The sequence below is a fragment of the Strigops habroptila genome, chromosome 15, assembly GCF_004027225.2.
Source record: "Strigops habroptila isolate Jane chromosome 15, bStrHab1.2.pri, whole genome shotgun sequence".
NCBI lineage: Eukaryota > Metazoa > Chordata > Aves > Psittaciformes > Psittacidae > Strigops > Strigops habroptila.
In genome coordinates, this window is record NC_044291.2 from 5,385,435 (window position 1) to 5,405,428 (window position 19,994).

General features: G+C 56.9%; 1 protein-coding gene across 1 annotated transcript in view; it reads right to left on the reverse strand.

The window, feature by feature from the left end:
* HMCN2 (hemicentin 2) overlaps positions 1-19,994 on the reverse strand; it is a 35,279-nt gene that overhangs the window by 13,011 nt on the left and 2,274 nt on the right. Inside the window, exons 4-43 of the mRNA XM_030507207.1 lie at positions 19,811-19,933; positions 18,856-19,027; positions 18,559-18,665; positions 18,233-18,353; positions 17,874-18,137; positions 17,563-17,707; positions 17,173-17,294; positions 16,808-17,080; positions 16,566-16,707; positions 15,826-15,953; positions 15,497-15,610; positions 15,218-15,367; positions 14,379-14,573; positions 13,933-14,028; positions 13,477-13,601; positions 13,054-13,198; positions 12,834-12,946; positions 12,394-12,550; positions 12,030-12,213; positions 11,166-11,293; positions 10,915-11,023; positions 10,445-10,614; positions 9,821-9,916; positions 9,527-9,703; positions 6,724-6,843; positions 6,398-6,559; positions 5,781-6,062; positions 5,038-5,205; positions 4,762-4,875; positions 4,503-4,589; positions 3,823-4,014; positions 3,232-3,405; positions 2,717-2,830; positions 2,044-2,186; positions 1,718-1,868; positions 1,285-1,503; positions 1,017-1,130; positions 762-949; positions 469-565; positions 57-218 (exon numbers count right to left, since the gene is read on the reverse strand). Of these exons, the coding sequence (XP_030363067.1) occupies positions 57-218; positions 469-565; positions 762-949; positions 1,017-1,130; positions 1,285-1,503; positions 1,718-1,868; positions 2,044-2,186; positions 2,717-2,830; positions 3,232-3,405; positions 3,823-4,014; positions 4,503-4,589; positions 4,762-4,875; positions 5,038-5,205; positions 5,781-6,062; positions 6,398-6,559; positions 6,724-6,843; positions 9,527-9,703; positions 9,821-9,916; positions 10,445-10,614; positions 10,915-11,023; positions 11,166-11,293; positions 12,030-12,213; positions 12,394-12,550; positions 12,834-12,946; positions 13,054-13,198; positions 13,477-13,601; positions 13,933-14,028; positions 14,379-14,573; positions 15,218-15,367; positions 15,497-15,610; positions 15,826-15,953; positions 16,566-16,707; positions 16,808-17,080; positions 17,173-17,294; positions 17,563-17,707; positions 17,874-18,137; positions 18,233-18,353; positions 18,559-18,665; positions 18,856-19,027; positions 19,811-19,933 (6,043 nt within the window). The remainder of the gene's footprint in view (positions 1-56; positions 219-468; positions 566-761; positions 950-1,016; positions 1,131-1,284; positions 1,504-1,717; positions 1,869-2,043; positions 2,187-2,716; positions 2,831-3,231; positions 3,406-3,822; positions 4,015-4,502; positions 4,590-4,761; positions 4,876-5,037; positions 5,206-5,780; positions 6,063-6,397; positions 6,560-6,723; positions 6,844-9,526; positions 9,704-9,820; positions 9,917-10,444; positions 10,615-10,914; positions 11,024-11,165; positions 11,294-12,029; positions 12,214-12,393; positions 12,551-12,833; positions 12,947-13,053; positions 13,199-13,476; positions 13,602-13,932; positions 14,029-14,378; positions 14,574-15,217; positions 15,368-15,496; positions 15,611-15,825; positions 15,954-16,565; positions 16,708-16,807; positions 17,081-17,172; positions 17,295-17,562; positions 17,708-17,873; positions 18,138-18,232; positions 18,354-18,558; positions 18,666-18,855; positions 19,028-19,810; positions 19,934-19,994) is intronic.

Sequence of the window (19,994 nt, forward strand, 5' to 3'; positions counted from 1 at the left end):
GCCCACTATTGGTGGCTGTGCCCAGCCCCGTGGGAGAGGCTATCATCCTGATGTACCTGGGGTGACGGTCGCCTCCTCATCAAGTTGCAGGATGTGGCCATCCTTGTACCAGGCAATATCTGCCGTGGGGTGAGACCGAACATCGCACACCAGCGAGACACTGCCATTGATGACACCATCGATGCTTTCGGGGTTTGTGCCCACAATCCAGGGAGCTTCTGCTCCAGAACACCGGAAAAGACAGAGCCAAAGGGGAACCATCACCACTGAGGACAAGATCTCCACAGGAGGAAACGCATACTGAGCATCTTGTGATGGCAGCTCAACGTCCTGGCACAGGGTAAGCGTGACAAGCACGAGGGGACAGGGGCAGCCATGTGGTTCAGGAGCCACAGCTGGCAAAGGAAGAAGAGGAGGAGGAGGGTGGTAAATCAGCAACCCAGGGAAGGGTTGCTGGCGATAGCTTACCGTGCACAGTGAGGGCAAAGTGCTTCTCAGCTGACCCGGCCGGGTTCTCAGCCACGCACGTGTATCTGCCCATATCACCCACCTCCACTGCAGCCACCTGAAAAGGGAGAGCAGAGCACTGCTGAGGGCTGCCCTGAGCCAGGATGTTGCTGGAGCTCCCATGGGGACCTCAACACATAGCAAGACCAAGAGAGGGAAGAGCATCTTTAGGAGAGAAGAGGATCTCATCCCCTCTATCTGATCTCTATTGTGTCCCCCTCCAGCAAAACCACCCTGCCAAGGAGCACACCAACCTGCAGTACTGTGCCACCCTCCAGGAGCTGATGCCGTGGGCCAACCGCAACAGGGACATCATTCCAGAGCCAGGACACCACAGGCACCGGGTGCCCAGTGGCCTCACACTTGAAGCGGACGGTGCCATTGATGGTGGCCGTCACTTCCTCAGCCAGGTCCTCCGTGGCACCGTGGATGGCCGGGGCGGCTGGAAGCAGGCAGTTATGGGGCTGCCGTGTGCCTCCATCCTCTCCCTGCCCCAGCCCCGTACTCACTCAGCACCTCCAGCTCGTAGTGCAGGCGGCCCCGTCCCGCCGCACTGGCTGCCTCGCATGTGTACCTGCCTGCATCCTCCTCCCGCACCGCCGGCAGCTCCAGCACCCGGCCCCCTATGGCAAAGAACAGTGGTCAGAAGGTCCTATCTGCATCCCTGCACGTCCCACAGATAGGATCCAACCTCCTCCATGTTATGGATGCTCTCAACCCACAAAGCTGCTGCAGGAACCCCCTCCAAACCCCACAGCGAGGGTCCATGCCCGTTACCTAGCAGCATCAGCAGCCCTGGGCCAGGGGAGAGGGGCTCCCCGTCCTTGTACCAGGTGAGCTGGGGGGGTGGGATGGCGTTGGTGTCGCAGTACAGTGCGGTGGGCTGGTTGAGGACAGCTTGCCGGTGCTCCGTCACCTCCCCATCCTGGTCCTCCTCCCGATAGAAGACCTCAAGGGCTTCATTGGGGCTTGTCTGCTGCTGGAAGAGGGGTGGCACTGCGGGGATAGGCTGTGGTCAGCTGTGGGGAAGGGGAACTCACACCTCCATATGCAACCAGAGCATCTGCCCAGATGTGACCGGGGCCAAGGAGATGCTTGTTTTCCAGCAGGTACAAACTCCTTCCCCATATACCCTGCTCTGCTCCCACAAGGACCCCACCAAGGACCCCTGCTCTTGCCAACACACCCACTGCTCCGGGCACTGGCTCACCTTGGACATGCACAATGAAGTCCCTGTCATCTTCACCCACAGCATTGGTGGCCACACAAGTGTAATGCCCCGAATCTGAGACACTGGCTGGTTTGATCTGAAGGACCTGCCCCTCGCTGAGGATCTGGAGGTGGTCGTCACTTTCCAGGAGCTGCATGGGGACCCCAGCCCCAAGGCACAGAAGAAACAGAATGGCAGGAGGAGATTACACACCAGGGAGTGGGATAATCCATACAAAAGCCATATAAAGGGTATCTTCCCACTCCACCCACCTGGGAGGGTCCCCAAATCCAGCAGCTCCTCCCTGGTCACAGTTAGGGCCTCACCTGCTTGTCCTTGTACCACCGGATGGTGGGCTCAGGCACAGCCCAGGTCTCGCACTCCAGCATCACTGTGCTGTTCACGCTGGCTTTCACCTCCTTCACAGCATATTCACCTGAAGGCTCATCTCTGGCAATCCAGGGAGGAACTAGCACGGAGAGACAATGCAGTTGAGATGAGAGAAGAGCCCTCAATGCCCTTGCTTTGCCCTAATCAGTGACAGGCAGCACCTTGGGGTACTGATGGACCCTCGACAAGTGGTGTCCCTTAGGGGTCTGTGCTGGGACCAGTACTGTTCAGTGCCACATCAGTGGCAGTGGGAGCAAGTGCACCCTCTCCCGTGAAGAGAGGCTGAGAGGCTGAGAGAGTTAGGCTTGTTCAGCCTAGAGAAGAAAAGGCTCCAAGGAGACCTTAGAGCAGCTCCCAGTGCCTAAAGGGGCCAACCAGCAAGCTGAAGAGGGGCTTTAGACAAGGATATGTAGAGACAGGACAAGGGGGAATGGCTTTAACCTGCCAGAGGGGAGATCAGAGGCTTTTTTGGGTGGCAGCATCAGCTGCACAAGGTGCAGCTCCCAGGCATGAAGGCATGGGAAAGGAAGGAAGCAGCACTGAGCACTGGCTTAGTTACAGTGGTGGGATCACTGCAGGAATTAGGAAGGACATGGAAAGCTCCCGCACCCAGGACCTTCACGGAGTAGTTCTTCACAGCTTCCCCAGCTCCATTGGCCACAATGCAGCTGTACGTGCCCGCGTCCTCTTCCTGGGCATTCAGGATCTGCAGCCCGTGGCCACCTGGGCAAAAGGGGTCTCCTGAGAGGGTCTCTGCTCACAGCCTCAGCTGTCTATCCCCAAGCAGCACAAGAAGGTGTCCTAAGGGACCTGCTGACCACCCGCAAGCCTGACTCAAGTGGGCCTAATGCCCTTCTAGAGCCCTGTTTCCAGGCTTATAGAAACCAGCTCTATCCCACTGATGCTGCTGAGGATGCTCTAGTGATTATCAGTTGATGCTGCACATGGAAAAGCAGCATCTGCCTGATGGCCTGAGCCCCTTGGGTTCTGCAGGATAATGTCTTCTCACCATCCCACTGCCCTGGGCCACAGCCAGACCAAGAAAAGGCCCCACTCTCACTCCCACAAGCATGCAGCAAGGGGGCACTATGGTCATGCAGAGCCAGTGGACACCAGCACAGTACCAGGGAGCAGGAGGATGTTTCTAGATGCTTTGAGGGGAACTTCATCCTTGAGCCAGGTGATGTTGGATAATGGGTATTCCAGAGCCTCGCAGACCAGGGAGATGGGGTTGTTGATAATCACTGTGACTTCTTCTGCAGCAGCATCATTGGCATCTCCAGCAAAGGTAGGACTGGCTGCAGACATGTATTTGTGTGGCAGATCAGCATTAGCACCCACTTATGCTTCCCAATGCTTCATCCCCCCACCAGAGAACATGATCCAAGATCAGGGAGTTGGATCTGACCACACAGCATGTACAGCACAAGTCCAGCTTCAGACTCTGCCCTGAATTGCTGTCCTTTAAAAACACAGAAGACACATCCCCCCCCTGCTTCCCACAAGCCATCATCAGAGATAGATCCTGCGCTACATGGACCCTCCAAGAGGTCTCACAAGTGCTTTGGAGCAGGTCCAGGACTTCATGCCATGCTGCTGCCTGTAGGGCCAAGGGATCCTCACCACCTACCTGGGGCAGGCAATGAAATAGCCCTTTAAGTCCATGTCCCCTGCTCACACCTGAGACTCTGTCTCCATCCAAAGGCATCTCATACCCAAAACATCTAGCAGGTAGTGCTTGGTTTGATTTGCCACAGAGCTGGAGGCCATGCAGGAGTAGCGGCCAGCATCAGACAGGGAGGCTCGGGGGATGTGGAGCATGGAGCCATTAGGAGATATGGAGAAGGTGTTCCTGCTGGGCAGAGGGTGGCCGTCTTTCAACCAGGTGATCTGAGGTTGGGGGTTGCCTGTATGGGATGGAAAGCAGGTTTTAGCCTTAAAGCAGAGTTTTTCCATGTGTGAGCACAGCCTGACTGGGGTCACAGCACTGGAGCTTTTCTGGAAAGCCGGAACATCAGCCCAAATCCAAGATCATCATGATCTGGATCAGGATTTTAATGGCTGCAGGATGAGCCAGCAAGAAGAAAGAAAACTGTCCTGAGTAGGAGGTGATTGATTATTCCCACCACTAAAGGAGAAACCAGATTAGAGGAATTTTAGCTCCATTTGGGAAAGATCGGAGCTTACGTTGTGGAACAAGCTCCCCACGTGGGCTTCCCCTCCCCAGTGCTTCCCGGACAGCCCAACTGCAAAGCCAGGAACTATCCCAAAAAAAGCTCTTCATCCAATTTCAACTACTCTCATGTCATCGGCTGAAGCTGTCCATTTGCTCCACACCCCAAAGGGAGACCCAGGTTAGCTCCCACCTCCTCGTGCCACCCCGTGTGATGCTCACCCGCAGCCAGGCAGGACCAGGTGACAGGGTGACCCTCGGGCACTTTGGTGATCTCTTCTTCATCCGTGTTCTCAATGTGGGGAGGAACTAGGAACACAAGCCACCAGGGACCTCAGCAGCTGGCCAGCCTCACCGAGCCTCTGAGCTCACATGCTAAGCACAAAGGAATTCAGCACTGCAGCTCCCACCATGCCCAGTCTCAGCTTGTGCCTCTTCCTGCAAGGGTGAAGCTCTGAAATCCTTGAACCCTTCCCCTTACCTAGGACCTCCACATAGAAATGCCTCCTGGCCTCCCCAGCTACATTGCTGGCCAGGCAGGAATAGCGGCCACCATCCTGGGCTCGTGCATGGGTGAGCCTCAGCAGCCAGCCCCCTGGAAGCATAGAGCAGAGAGGTCTCAGGGCTCTGATTCAGGCACCAGCCCATCCCACAGTGCTCCTGCAGGGAGCTCCACCACGTTTAAACCCATCATCACTGGAGCAAAACATGTTCCCAAAGCACTTGTCACTCACAGTGTCCATGCCTCATCCCTGACCTGAAAGCATGTGTGTGTGCTCACTGGGGGTGATGGGAGACCCATCCCTAGACCAGGTGACTGTGGGCAGGGGAACACCAGTGGCCTCACAGGTCAGTGTCAGGGATCCTTGCAGAGAGACGCTGATGTTGGTTGTCGATCCTAATCCTTGAATGAACTCAGGAGGAACTGAGAATGCAGAAAACAATGGACATCCATTTGCAAAGCAGCCAAGACATCAAAGGAGCAAGTCAAAGGGGGAAAACTGGGTAAACCCAGCTTGTTCCCACCCTCATGCTTTGTAGAGTTTGAGGACACAAGCCCAGAAGGACCATTAACATCATCTGAAATTGTTGATGTTTGGGACAGGTGACCCACAGCAAGTATGTGCCACTTACCTGCACCCCAAGCCCATGCTTACAGTAATGACACCAATCTGGCCACAGACCCTGAGCCACCTCAGCCCTTTTTCAGCTCTAGTGCTTGGTACATTGACCCATGAGGTTTCTCCATGTCCTTGGGAAGCAGATGACTTTATAAAGTGTGAGATAGTCAGCTGTGATGACCCTGGAAAGAAACTCTTGCCTGATGGAGCCAGTCCTACAGCTATTCCTAGAGCATACCCCTTCTGACCTTCTCTGTGCAGCGCTATCCAAGATCTCCTCCACATCAGGTTGCATCAAACACTTGGTGGGACACCACCACCCTCCTGAACCTGCCTGCATCCATACCCCACAACCACCAGCCCCATCCCACACCCTTACCATGCACTGCAACATCAAACTCCCTCTGCTCCTGCCCTGCTGTGTTTGTCACCAGGCAAGTGTAGCGTCCTGCATGGGCCACCTTTGCCTTGCGGATGCGCAGCCGCTTCCCTTGCTCCATAAGCAGGAGCCCGTCCCCTCTGGCCACGGGCTGCCCATCCTTCACCCACGTCACTGTGGGTGTTGGTGTCCCCACGGCCTCACACTCCAAAACCACCTCGCCATCCTTGATGACAGAAACCTTCCTCAGGGATTTGCTGCTGCCCTGGATCCTTGGCAGCGCTGTGGGCAGAGGGACACAGGGTGGAGGTGATGCTGTAGCTACTCCCTTATATGCAAGTAGGTATACAAACACCATTGGTCTGGATGGTGGCAGCAAGAGGGCGAAGCAAATGTGAGCAGGTACAACTAGTGGCAACCAACTGCAACCAGCTTGGAGCCAAGAGGAAAGCTGGAGGGGCAAAGCTAGCCCAGCTAGCAGCATCCTTTCCAAAGCATCTAAAGCAGCAGGCAATGGCTGTGAGCTCTTGGATCCAGCTGGACCTTGCATTGAGAGACATCATGGCACATTCAGCCACCCCAACAGTTCCCCTTTGTCTCTGGCTCCCCCAGCTCACCATGCACCTCCAGGCGATGCTCCTTGCTGCTGCTGCCTGCAGCATTCCTGCACTCGCAGGTATAGGTCCCCTGGTCCTCCAGCCGCACCTTCTCCATGTACACCACGCTCCCTCCCGTGGACACCAGCTTCTGGCTCCCAGGCTGAGTGGAGAAGGGCTCGCCTACCCAGGGAAGGGACAGCAGCCTCCTCTCAGGTTCCCAGCAGGACCAGATCCCTCCCGGATACTGCTCAACATAAAGCACTCCTTGCTCCAAGGAGACCAACATCCCTCTGATGGGTCAACACATGCACAGGGAGGGATGCAGCTGAGGAGCAGGACCCTACCATCCTTCCACCAGCTCAGGGTGGGGAAAGGGATCCCATGGCACTCGCAGGCCAGCCTGATGGACTGTCCCTCCAGCATGGACACAGCAGTGGGCTCTGGTGAGGAGAAGGACGGGGGCACTGCAGGGGAAGAGAGAAGAGGAGCATCTCGCTGATGGCACCAGACAAGAAGAGAGGGGCAGCTCCCGACCACTGCAGCTCAGCTGGGCTATGCATAAAGAACCAGCAAGACTCCCCTGCAGTGGATCCATGTGGAAATAATAACCTGGACTCTCCAGCTGTTAAGCAAGTGATGCTTTCAACTGCACGTGGCCTACAGCAGAGGACAACAGAGCATCCCGTGCCAGCCACCCCGGCTGGCCAGACGCAGCCTTATTAGGTAGCACTGCTTGCTGGGAAGGTTACCTAACTCTTTCCATTCTCGGGTGCTGTTCTCAGTTGCTCATAAATACAGCTGGCTAGAAAATGGTAACTCCTTCCCACGAGGGATATCAGTTTGTAGAAGAAAAACCCCAACACCCAGAAACCCCATAAAAACAAAAACAGCAGAACCCAAACAATCCACCCGAGCCAGGACGCCAGACGTGCAAACATTTCCATGGGACGGGATAGCAGGAACAAGCCCGGATCAGGCAAGCTGGATTTTCTCCACTCCCTGGCTACCTGCCTGCAGGATTTCCACCAACTGGCCTAGAGCATCCCTGAGAAAAGCCAGGCCCTGGCTCAGCCCCGGGTGCTGCAGACGTGCCGAATGGGATGGGAGGCTGCAGGATGCTCAAATCGAGAGCAGAAGTGGTATCCTGGGTATCCTGGGTACCATCACTGGCATCCTCCCACCTCAGGCAGGGGGAGAGAAGGGGAACAATACCTGCAGTGACCACTGCACTGATTGAGTGCAGAGAAGGGGAAGAGGAGTCCTGGGAATGACAAGGAAATCCCTTCAGTCTCCTGCCCAAACCTTGGCAAGACACTGCTGCTTTATCATCACTGAAATCTCCCCCCAGGACTCATGCAAACGTTGGAGTTTTCCCCTCTGACTCGCACTCTGGTGGGGATTCCCAACCACCTCATTTACAAAGCTTTCATATTTTGGTCTTAGTGTCAAGTACTCCAGGTAAATATTCTAAATATAAACAAACAGTACAGCATATAGTATATATGTGTATGTACTCACACACTATATATATTTACCCTGATGGACTGTTTTAGCAGCAGTGCCCTTACCCCACACATCGAGGTTGTAGTGTCTCTCCTGGCACGTGTACCTGCCTGCATCCTGCACTTTGGCTCGCTCGATCTGTCAGAACAAGTAGAAGCACTAAGATGCTCTGCAGCAGAGTTGGATCCAGCAACCTCTCCATGGGGGGATTTGGTGCCAGAAGCAGCCACAGGGATGGGGTCAGTGTGAGGGATGGGAATGATGCTGAGCATAGGCAGAAGGGAGGGACACCTCTTCCCTCTGCACCCAAGGCGGGGAGGAGGAGACAGGGGTGTTCTTCACAGCCCTATTTCCCCTCCCATCCTCTGCAATACTCTGAAACATCACCTGGAGCATGGTCCCCTCCGCAGAGAGCTGCATGCCTGGCTTTGTTGTGAGCAAGTTCCCATCCTTCAGCCAGAGGGACCCCTGGGGCGGGACCCTGGGAGCTGGGCACTCCAGGATCACTGTCTGGTTGACGATGACGGAGACATTCTCCTCCTCACCCAGGGTGGTGGGAGGCACTGGAAAACAGATCGACAGGGCAACACCTTCCCTGAGACACCCCCTTTGGTACCCTTGTGAGGTACACGAAGCAGCCCCATCATCCTGAGCATCACCTTCAACTCCACAGTGGTGGGAAGGAGCTGGGGATGCACAAGGGTACTTACACCGGACCTCGAGGGTGGCCTCATGTCTGTCTTCCCCCACGGCACTGCTGGCTACACACGTGTATGTCCCCGAGTCCTGGAGGTGAGCGGTGGGAAGGAACAGCACGTGCCCATCGGAGAGGATCTGTGCTTCCCCGAGATGCAGAGAGAGCCCAGATGAGCATGAAACCAGAGAAACCCACAGGCAGCTTGGGCTGCAAACCAGCAGGAACAGGGATGGGTGGGCATAAGCCTGCCTTTGAGCCCATCTTTGTCACATCCCAGGGACCTGCTGCCCATCCATGCCCTCACGGGAACAAATCCCAACACAGGGCTGAGCAGGGCCATGCTCCCATGGACCAAACATGGGGCAGGTCCGGGCAATATTGCACTGCCTCAGCACCAGCAATTACCTTTTTGAAGGCCAGAATGAGGAAAAGGAGCATTTTCCTGGAGGGACATCCCCAGTGAGCCCCCTCTGTCAGGAGCCATCTCACCTGCGGGCCACCCATCACCTCGCTGGGCACCGGGTTGCCATCCTTCAGCCACAGCAGCACTGGAGCTGGGGTCCCCGTGGCATCACACTCCAGTGTCACTGGCTCTGTCACCAGCACTGTGAGGGACCTTGGGCCAGCTCTGATCTGTGGGGGCACTGGGGGGGGCAGAGAAGTGTCACCAGGAGCATCAGGGTACAAAAGGGATGGGGTAGGTAGGAGACGTCTTGGTGTGGACCACGCAATACCCATCCATTGGGCCGTGATTTTCTAGGACATTGGGATGAACAGAGGGGATTGCATGGCTGGAATTGCAGAGGACAGGGGCTCTGCTAAAGCCATCTTCCAGGGATGTGTCCCGAGGGCTGGGACAACCCCATTAGTCCCCTGCACACGAGAGATGCTATGGAGAAAGCAGCAAGCTCTGAGACAGACACTTCCCCTGCTCACCACAGACTCACCAGTCACCTGCAGGCTGTACCACAGCTCAGTGACACCGGCCACGTTGGAGGCCACACAGCGGTAGCTGCCGGTGTCAGAGAGCTGGGCACGCTGGATCTCCAGGTGCTTCCCATCCCTGGACAGCATCCTGCCTGGTCCATCCGAGAGCTGCTCATGCTCCTTGTACCAGGTGATGTCTGGAGGGAAGCAGGGAGCCGAGCTGTCAGGAGTGATGCTGCAGCCCCTCTCACCAGGGGGACCAGGAAAAGCCCCAGGGATGCATGAGGAAGAGATGAAGGAGAGGAGCAGCTCACCAGGAGCAGGCAGCCCCGAGGCCAGGCACTCCAGGGACACCGTGGTGTTCTCCAGGATGACCAGGTCCACCACACTGGGTTCAATATTCGGAGGCACTGCAACCCAGCACACACAGTCAGCACACACAGCCACAGCCACCCAGAGCAGTGCCACGGGACATGGCCAGGCTCACAGAGGCGCTCAGCATGCATCAAGTCCTGGGAGAGCAGCAGCCAGAGCTCATTCCCTGCTCTGGAAGGGGACCACATCACCACACGGTGCCACTGCTGCTCCCCAAGGCAGCTATAGCAGGTTCGTTCCCTGCCCTAATGAGATATTCATTCTTCCAGCCCAGGGATCTCCACTCCCTGCCTGGTTTCTCGCCCAGCACCTTCAGCATCACACCCTGCGATGCTGATTGAGGGGTGCTCTGGCCAGAGGGGAAATGGGGCCGGGGGAAGATCCTCCACCGGGAAGCACCCATTAACTCTCAGCCTCATTGCAAAGGACAAGCTCCCGATGGATCAAGCTAGTGACTCTACACCTCCCAAAACCAGAGCCGAGAACACGCGCCCCTTTGGCCAGCCATTTTCTCCCTGACACATGGGATGGGTAGTGGGTCTCGCAGCACATGCTGTGCTCACCTTGCACCAAAACCTGCACTTCTGCTTGGGTCACCCCTGCCTGGTTGCTGCCCTGGCAGACATAGAGCCCTTCATGGTCAAGCCCCACACGGGTGATCAGCAGAGTCCCACCATCCTCAGACACCACCACGCCATCCCGCTCGTGCAGTGGATGCCCATCCTTCAGCCACCTGCGAGGAAGAGGAGAGGTGGCAAATGTTTGGTCTGTCCTGCCACCCTCCACCTCCCATTTCTGGCCACCGAAGGGATGAATAGAGAGATGCTGGCAGCAAGGGCTGTTCCCTTATCACCTGGAAAGGGACTGGCAGTGCCCAGATTGTTGGGCAGAGGAGCAGGAATGGATGCTTCCCATCCGAAGGGATGCCCCAAGATCCCCATCCTGATCTCTTTGCAGCACAACCCCAGGGAGTTATGCAGCCCCTAAGGTTGCTCAGGTGGAGGTGGGCAGGACCCACCACTGCAGTACTCACTGGATCTGGGGTGGGGGGATGCCTATGGCACGACAGTGAATCCTCAGGGAGTCATTGGTGACAGCCGTCAGATGGCTTTCCCCATCACCGATCAGCATCTGGGGGGGAACTGGTGGGAAAGAGGACCTCAGCCTGGGTTTACCCTTGGACCCTGGCACAGGGACGCAGAAGGGCTTGGCGGAGGCAGGATCCTGGTTTTATATTAAGACCCACATCCTACGGGAGGAACATTTCAAGCATCAGACACGAACCTTGGATGTGCAGGCTGTAGCTGAGCGAGGCATTCCCTGCAGCATTCGTGGCTGTGCACGTGTAGAGACCAGTGTCTGTCACTCGGAGCTCAGCCAGATGAAGGGACCCCGAAGGGAGGACGCTGTAGCTTGGGAGAGAGGGGACAGAAAAGCTGGATGGGAGGAAGAGTAGGTCATCCATCACCTACCGCTGGGCAGGAGCTAAGGGCTGGGACATCACCATTGCCTTGAGACAGCTGAAAGAAGGTCGCCACGGCCACCTCCATTTGAACCATGGGTGTGAATCCCCTTTGCTCAGCTCCCATGTCAGCTCAGCACGAGGCAGTGCACAAGCCTTTGATGCAGGGGGACAGGGCTCCCCATGGAGCACAGCCCCTGCAGCTGGAGCTGGCCATGCTCTCGCTCCCAGCACTGTCTGTGTTCCACAGACATAACATCATCTCAGCCCACGGCTGCAGATTCCTGCTCTTGAGCTCCCATAAATCACCCAGGCACATGAGGACAAGCCAGCTGAGATGTGGGGAGAAGCACAGGTCAACCAGGAACACACCACAAGGCACCATGGTCCCTCAAGAAGAGCAAACCCAAGATGCCTTCCCGCTTCCCCAGGCCACAGCTGCTCCATCCCAGCAGATGTTTGGATGATGAAATGAAAAGCCTGGTGGTTCTTGGTCTGCTCTCCTTGAAGAGCAGAGCTAATGCCATACCGCTTGTCTCAGCTCCTACCAGAGCATTGAGCATCAGCTACTTGATGTCTTTGCATCTCCCTACCAAGCAGCTGAGCCCCTTCACAGGACCAGCATCCCTCTGGGGAGACACACAACCCCAAGAGATCATGGCCCTTGCACCCACAACTCTCCTTACCTTGTGGTGGTGAAAGGCAGCGGCTGGGACTCCCGGGTCCACACCACCAAGGGAGGGGGATACCCCTGAACCTCGCAGGGCAGGGTGATCTCCTGCCCAAGCATGGCCAGGATGGTTATGGGGTCCAATGCCTGTGATCCGTTCACGCTGATCCTGGGCTTTGCTAGGTGGAATGGGAGCACGGCTGGTGCAGGAACACTCCAGGTACCCCACAGCCCTCATTGCTGCTCTTCCCACCCCACAAACTCCTCTGGCACCTGGTTAGGTAGTCCAAGGAGAGTCCCCAGGTCATGCCCTCCCAGCCAGTCACCCCCTGGAGCTGCTTTACTGGGAACTGGTGCCAGGGCCAGTCCTGGGCACTCACTGCTGATGGAGAGCTGCATCTCCTGGCTGGAGAAGCCTGCTGCATTGGTAGCTGTGCAGAAGTAGGTCCCAGTGTCCTCAGGGGAGGATGAAGGGATCAGGAGGGTCCCATCAGGGTCAAGGTGGTAGCGTGAGCTCAGTGAAATGGGCTCTGTGCCCTGCAGAAGAAAAGAAAGGGAGAGAGGAAAACAGCAGAGAGTCTCCCATGAGCTCTGCTGTGAGCTCCTATGAGATGCTGCCCAGTAATGAGCATCCTAAGGGCAAGAGGGCAGCTCTGGATTCATTAGAGCAAGCTGCTCCTTGTCCCAGTTGCCCAGGGCACTTGGTACCATTTCCCCGGGCAGCCACTGGTGAGCTACATCCCCTTCAAACACATTACCCTGCACCCGAGGGTGACCCACAGACTGGCTGGCAGGGGGACAGCCTGTCGCTGTCACCTACCTTTGTCCAAGAGACAGTAGGGGAGGGCACACCAGTGGCATTGCACTGCAGGGTGACGGGTGCTCCCTCAGTAGCAGTGATGAGGACAGGGCCAAGCTCAATGCTGGGAGGAACTGAGAAGAGAAGCATCTCATCCCTGCGGCCATGCTTAGCTGCTCAAGAGGTGCGGAGAGCACCCATCCCTGTTCACTGCGGGGACACCCTGCACCCTGCCACTCACCATGGATGACCAAGGACATGTCCTGCCTGTGCAAGCCAAGGGCATTGGTCACCTCACAAGTGTACCTGCCCACATCCTCCTGCAATGCCTGGTCCACATGCAGGCTTCCATCAGCCCTGATGGAGTAGCGTCCACTTGGGACTACCTGGGCACAGGCAGAGAGCAGAAACAGGACAAGACCGGGGGTCAAACATCACCACATCCCTGTGTCTTTGGGGCCTATCTAGAAACTGAACCTTGAGCAGCAGAAACATCCTGATGTGGTGATAAGCCCACATTATCCTCCCAACCCAATTGGTCCCCTGGCACCTTTCACCAGTAGCTTTGGCCCCAGGAAGTTGGGGCACCTATCCTGCAGCAAAGCCCCCAGCCATAGGGCCATGATTGCAGCTCCCACCATCCCGGTGGGCACAGGACCCTCACCGGCTGCCCATCCTTCAGCCAGCGTCGGGCCGGGAATGGCTTCCCAGTCAGGATCACACAGGGCAGCGACACGGGCTGGCCTAGGAGCACACGGACCACAGGGGATGCAAGAGCTATTTCTGGGGCTGCTTGAAAGACAGGAAAGGGAAACAATATTAACTGGAGCTAAAGTGGCCAAGAACACTCAGAACAGCTCTGGATCGCCTTTCTTCCAAGGTCCAGACCTTGGCTTGGCACAAGCCAGCTCCAACACTCAGCTCCCCCAAGAACTTGAGGATATTAATCTATGGTTTGGGTTCAAGTGTGTGTCAGTGCATTAAGCCAAAAGAAATGGAAGGGCATTATCCCAACCCTGAGCATTCACTGGCCGGCTTAGGAGCAGACGTGGCTGCATGGGGGTGCCGGTGCTGGCAACAGCCAGGGTCAACACACCAAGAAAAGCACATAAAAGCAAACCGTGACCGGTGACCATGAGCTTGATCTCCGCTTGGATCTTCCCAAACTCATTCTGGGCTTTGCAGATGTAGATGGCTTGGTCATCCAGTGAGACACCTGGAGCATGGTGAGGAGAAGGATGAGCCCCATGGGGCTGGAGAGCCCTGAGTGAGCTCCAGGATGGGGTAATACAACCCTCCCCTACCCCACCAGCACCTCCAATGGAGGCGAGACCCTGCCTGTTGGAGGCTTGCAGGCTGTTACAGCACAGCTAAGCCCAAACAAGTGAAAAGTGCCAATAAACCCACTACATCAATGCTTTACTAGCACAGAAAGAGTGGGCATGGGGGCTAATCCCGCTGCTGGGACACCAGCCTGCAGTGGGCAGGGGCACAGCACCAGAGGGTGATACTGTGTAAGCATGCCCCTGGGCGGGATGCCACGCAGTGCACACAGGGATTTCTTACTGTCCATGAGGAGCTCGGCAGCCTCCAGCTGGCTGGAAACACCATGAGGCTCATGCCAGCCCGTCACGGGCTTCCCGTCCTGCCGGGACCAGGAGACCCGCGGTGCTGGAGAGCCCTCGGCACGGCACAGCAGGCGCACGGGCTCCCCGACCTCGACCTCCATGTCCCCCAAGGGCTCAGGAAAGTGAGGGGCAGCTGGAGGAGAGAGCACGGAGAAGGGGTCAGGCAGGTCCAGCACCCCAATGTCCCCATAGCCTGGAGAGATGTGGCTGCAGTACCCATGAGCAAGTGCCCTGAGGAGTTATGAGACTGACTTACAGCATTTGGTGTTTTCCCAAAGCTATTATAGACGTTGCAGTTTGACCCCTTACAGTTGCACTCAGCAAAACCTTTTGCACTTTTCCAACTTCAACTGCTTCAAGCCTTGCTGTCCCCAACACAGACCCTCATCTCCTCCTTCTCCCCAGGCTTTTCCATCCCTTCTGCCTCCCTGAGCACCAGTTGGAGTACTTTATTCTTCAGACACCCAGAAGCCAGCCTCCACCTCTGCCTAATCCCACTGATCGCACTTTGCATCCCCAGTTTAGTCCCAAGCTGCCACGTCACCGTGCAATAGCATCTGCTTTGGTCTTCTGCCACTGGTTAAGCCTCTTCCATCCTCCTAACCCTTGGAAATCATTCCAGGCTTCAGCCTGCTTGTACTGAGCTTGTTCCCGTGCTGGGAAACCCAGGAGCTGGAGGCAAGAGGGGCCTTGGGAAGCAGCAAGTGGGAGCTGAACTGGGAGAGAGAGCAGTGGAGATAGGCTCAGTGGGATCCAAAAGGAGAGGCAGAGACTTACAGCCCACATCCAGCATGGTGCTGTCGAAGGCGACGCCAGCCTCGCTGAGCCCCTCGCAGCCGTATCGCCCTGAATCCTCCTCCTGCACCGCCTGCAGCCGCAGGACCGCACGCTGTGTGCCGTGCGGGAACGTCGCCACTGCCTGCTCGCCTGCCCCGGGGACCCCACATCAGCACCACAGTGCCCCCGGGGTCCCTCCCTTTGTTAGTCCAGGGGACACCAAGTGTGATGTCCCTGCATGGAGGGGGTTTGCTCCTCAGGTCTGCCCCAGTCTCTCACCTTTGTACCATGCGATGTAAGGTGGGGGCACCCCGAAAACCCAGCATTCCAAGGTGACATCTTCTCCAACCAGTGCCTTCAGGCTGGGTGTCAGTGCCAGGATGACAGGAGGCTCTATGCCACAGGGAGGAACATGGCACCGATGACTCTCAGCAGTGCTGGTGTGGTGTCATTCCCCTTGAGGGGACTCCAGAGCCCTGGGAGCTGCCCCCCAACACACTGCAGACAGCCCCATCCCATAATTTGCATGCTGCAAGGTCCCAGACAGCAACCAAGGAGAGATACTAAACCCCTTTGAGCCCAGGTTTTTCTCGGTGGGAAGCGGGTACCGGTGAACTCCAGGGTGATGACTTGCTCATCCCAGCCCAGCGCACTGCTGGCATAGCAGCTGTAATTCCCTGCATCCTCTGGGATAGCAGCCCTGATGTGCAGGGTACCCCGAGCATCCGTGAAAACCCTGTGGCAAATAGGGAGAGAGGGAAAAAATGAGCCCTGTAAAAACAGAAAACATGTTGAAATAAGTGAGCAAGCTGAAGGCCATCCCACACACACAGCAAGTGGTGGGCATGACAGATGTGGGTTAGCACTTAAAGCCAGCTCCATCAGCTGCTGCAGGGAAGGACGTTGCTTTGAAGCAGGGAAAAGCATTGAGAATTGGCCTTTTTCATCTTCAAAGTCAAAAAAACCCTTCCCCAAAGCTCACTTCAGCATTCACAGCCTGACACGGTCAGGGAGGTGGAAGCCAAAAAGCAGAAGAAATTAAGGGGAAGCAGCACAAGGAGTATTTTGAGACTTAAGCACACACTGGGTGTACAAAGCACTTTGAATCTCCCTAAGTGGGGACAGTGACCTGGATAAGGCAGGATAGCTTAAAAATAAACATAGGATATTCAGGCTAGCAGCATGCCAACCATCTCAGGTGCAGGGGTTGGGGGTATTGCAATGCCTTCCTCTTTCCAGAGCTATGGACAACCCCAATCTCCTCTCCCTCAACCCATACACCCCTGCAAGGGCAGTGCATCCCCGGTAGGACAGGGAGAATGGGGACACCCAGGTCCCCATGGGTCACCTCTCATTCTGCTCCAGCACCCAGCCCCAGCGCTTCCACGCAGTGTGGGGCAGAGGGTGGCCCCCGGCCGTGCAGTTCAGCCGCAGCTCCTGGCCCCTGCCAAAACGCTGGGGGCTGGCGTCGACCATCACCCACGGAGCCTCTGCACGAGGTTGGAGAAGGGCTCAGCCCTCGGGTGCCATCACCAACCATCCATGGGGTGAGGCATCACCCGGGCCAGGGTGCAGCGGGGCAGAGCCTACCCTCGATGAAGAGCCAGAGGGAGGCGGTGGCCGTGCCATGGGCGCTCTGTGCCATGCACTCGTACTGGCCCCCGTCCCCCGGCTGCACGTGGCTGATCTCCAGCGAGTGGTTCTGCAGCAGCCGGGTCCGGCCGTCCCCTGGCTGTGCTGCCTTCCCATCCCAGCTCCACGTCAGGTTGTAGGGCACGTCGCCCAGAACCAGGCAGGACATGACCACGTCTTGGCCCAGGGAAGCGGTGATGTTGGCCGGAGCTATGAGACGCGGTGGTGGCTCTGAAAACACGGGATGTAAGGATGAGATGAGCCTGTGCCCATCACAAACCAGAGACTAGTGGGCACCAAGGCTTGGCATGAGCAGTCCCCACCTGAGACAACGATGTAGGCACGTGCCCGTGTCACCCCAACCTTGCTCTTGGCTGTACACTCATAAAACCCTTCATCACTCTTGGACACCACAGGGATGAACCAGCTGATGTTCCCTGAATTCCTATGAAAAGGGAGAAACTACAGGGTCACATCCATGCTGGGGCTGCCTTGCCACTGCTCTGCTTCCAAATCCCTGGAATTTTTTCCACCCTAGTCAGGCAAAGAGGCACAGACACATCCCTTAGGATTTTCCTCTGCTGCCTTGGGATGCTCAGAACTTGCAGGCACCCATCCAGCACACAGCATCCCCCTGGCCAGCACAGCTCAGGGGACTGTTGATGCCTACACAGGTCCATCATGGAGCTCACTGGGTCAAACCAAAGGCTCACCAGAAGAACCGCTCTTCCCCAAGCTTCATCCTACCACGGCTGAGCTGCAGTCGGAAAGGGACCTCGCTCCATGCGGAGCAGGAGATCAGCTGTGGCTCACGGTTGTAAGCCTGGATCTTGCTGGAGATGTTCACTTTGGGTAGACCTGGAAGTAGTTTGGGACACGCACACTTATAACACTCATCAGGAGCTCACCAAACGCCGCACTGGGAAGCAGGATGGAAATATTCCCAAGCAAAAACCAAAGCAGAGGCAGTGCTAGAGCCTCTGATCCCATCTCAGCACCCTCGGGGACCATGGGGACCACTCACCGGCAACCACACTGGTGTAGGTGACCCCGGAGAGGCGATGCAGGGGGTGGCCCTCAGCATCTTCACCCTTCACCTTCAGCAGAAAGTCACCCGGGGGGACATGGAGTGGAGAGGCCACCCAGAGCTGCCCCAAGGAGCTGTTGGAGAGGGGCCGCATGGGCAGCGAGAGCAGGGCATGGCCGGAGGTGTTGAAGAGCTCAACCTCCTGCAAGTGCCCGGGTGGCTTCAGGCCGGAGCAGTTCACCACCACGGAGATGGGCAGACCTGGAGAGAGGGAAGGGAAGAAACAACCCAGCCGCGTTCCCGGATGCAGGAAGCCCAAATGCAGCATCCACAGCCCTGGACTGCACCAGCCTCACCCTGCACCGGCCGCTCTCCGGGCTGACTGGCATCAAAGTCTGGCTGGGTGGAGAAGCTGGCTTGGAAATTGATGTTGCTGATGCCTGTGATCCTGAGTGAGTGACGGCCACTGCTCTGGGTCTAGAATTGGATTGAGAGGCACGTGCCAAGGGCAGGGAAAGGGAGAGTTGATGGGGAAGGGAGGAAGCAGCAGCCAGTCCATTCCAGCTCATTCTCACATCCTCTGCCCGGCTGGATGGCGAAAGCTCATGCCTGGCAAAGCCTGTCCAGCTAAATGTCCTTCAGGGGATGGGTGAGGGATGTGGGGGGTCTGCCACCAGCCTACCGTGACCAACCATGTCCCTGGCTCGTGGGGCTCCACAGCCACCACCATGGCTGAGTTGGGGATGCTGAGCAGTTCCTTCAGACCTTGGCCTTTCCCAAGGATCTTTCCTAGAACAGTGAGTGAACCTCTGGGATGGGCAAACCAGGTCCATCCCCTGGTCCCTGCAGCTGACCAGAAGCCCCCTTCCTTGGGGCTCACTGCAGTGCAGAGCCCATCACCCAGCCTTCCCTCTAACATGAGGACTCTCCAGGAGGCGAAGCATCACCCCCTGCCTGTTCCCCTCCCCTATGTTCCTACCTGCTGGATCCCGGACCTCGATCTCTGGGGCAGGACCACTCAGGGAGATGGTGACCTCCTTCAGGCTTGGGTCAAAGGGGACGGGCCACGTGTGTTCCCCACCATCCTCATGGTCCGTAGACAGCAGATGGACCTTGGAAGCTTGGATGGCCTCTTCCACCCACTTTAGCACCTGCGGACATGCGGGAGAGGTTAACGTGGATTCCCCTTCACCACCAGGCACAACCATTTCAGGAGCAGGGCTGTGTTGCACTGGGTCAAAATCAAATGCACTGGCTGCAAAACAGTGCCCGGGTGAGGGACCAGCCCCAACCAGGTCCACTGGGTACCAGCACAAGGGTGGCACAGGGGCTGGTGGGCAGGAGGTGATAGCCCTGGTTGATCCCCCCTTACTACATGCAGTTGTAAAAGGAATTGAGTAATTCGGTGCCATTGTTATTGCCTGGTGGCTCCTGCTCAGCCACTCCGAGCAGACGTGTTATTACCCCTAGCTCGCTCACAGGAATAGAAACCATTAAAACATACAATAGCCAACACTGGGCAGGGGCAATAAGGGAGATGCTGCCCAATAATGAGCAGAAAAGCACTTTGCAATTCCTCAGGTCTCTGAGATGTCATGCCAGTCAAGAGTCTGAAGAACAGGGACAGGCAGAGGCTCCTCTTCCTATGGCTGGGCCACCCGTCTGATTCCTAGGATGCTGAGCTCAATGGGAGCAACTCCAGCCTCACCCCCAGGCAGACACCTCCCCTCCACAGAGCTCATCCCAGGGATCACACGAGCAATCTCAAGAGCAACCAGCCTTCTCCAGCTTCAGGCTGAAGCCGGGTTCCCAAGCAATCTGGAGGTGCTTTGAGCATGAGGATTAACCCCAGGGAGCACATAGGAGCAGCCAAGCTGGGCTGGACCACACACACCTTGGGCACCCCATCCCTGCTCCCACCGGCTCCTGCTCACCTCTGAGACCTGCTGCTTGTCCAGGTGGAAGATCTGCCCAGAGCTGGTGGTGGCGATGCGCTCGTACACGCGGTACCCAGGGTGGCTCCTGTCCCCGCAGTCCCCCGTCAGCACAAACACCACCTGCACCAGCAATGGTCCCCATAGCATCACACAGCCATGGGGTGCCTGTCCATCCAGGGAG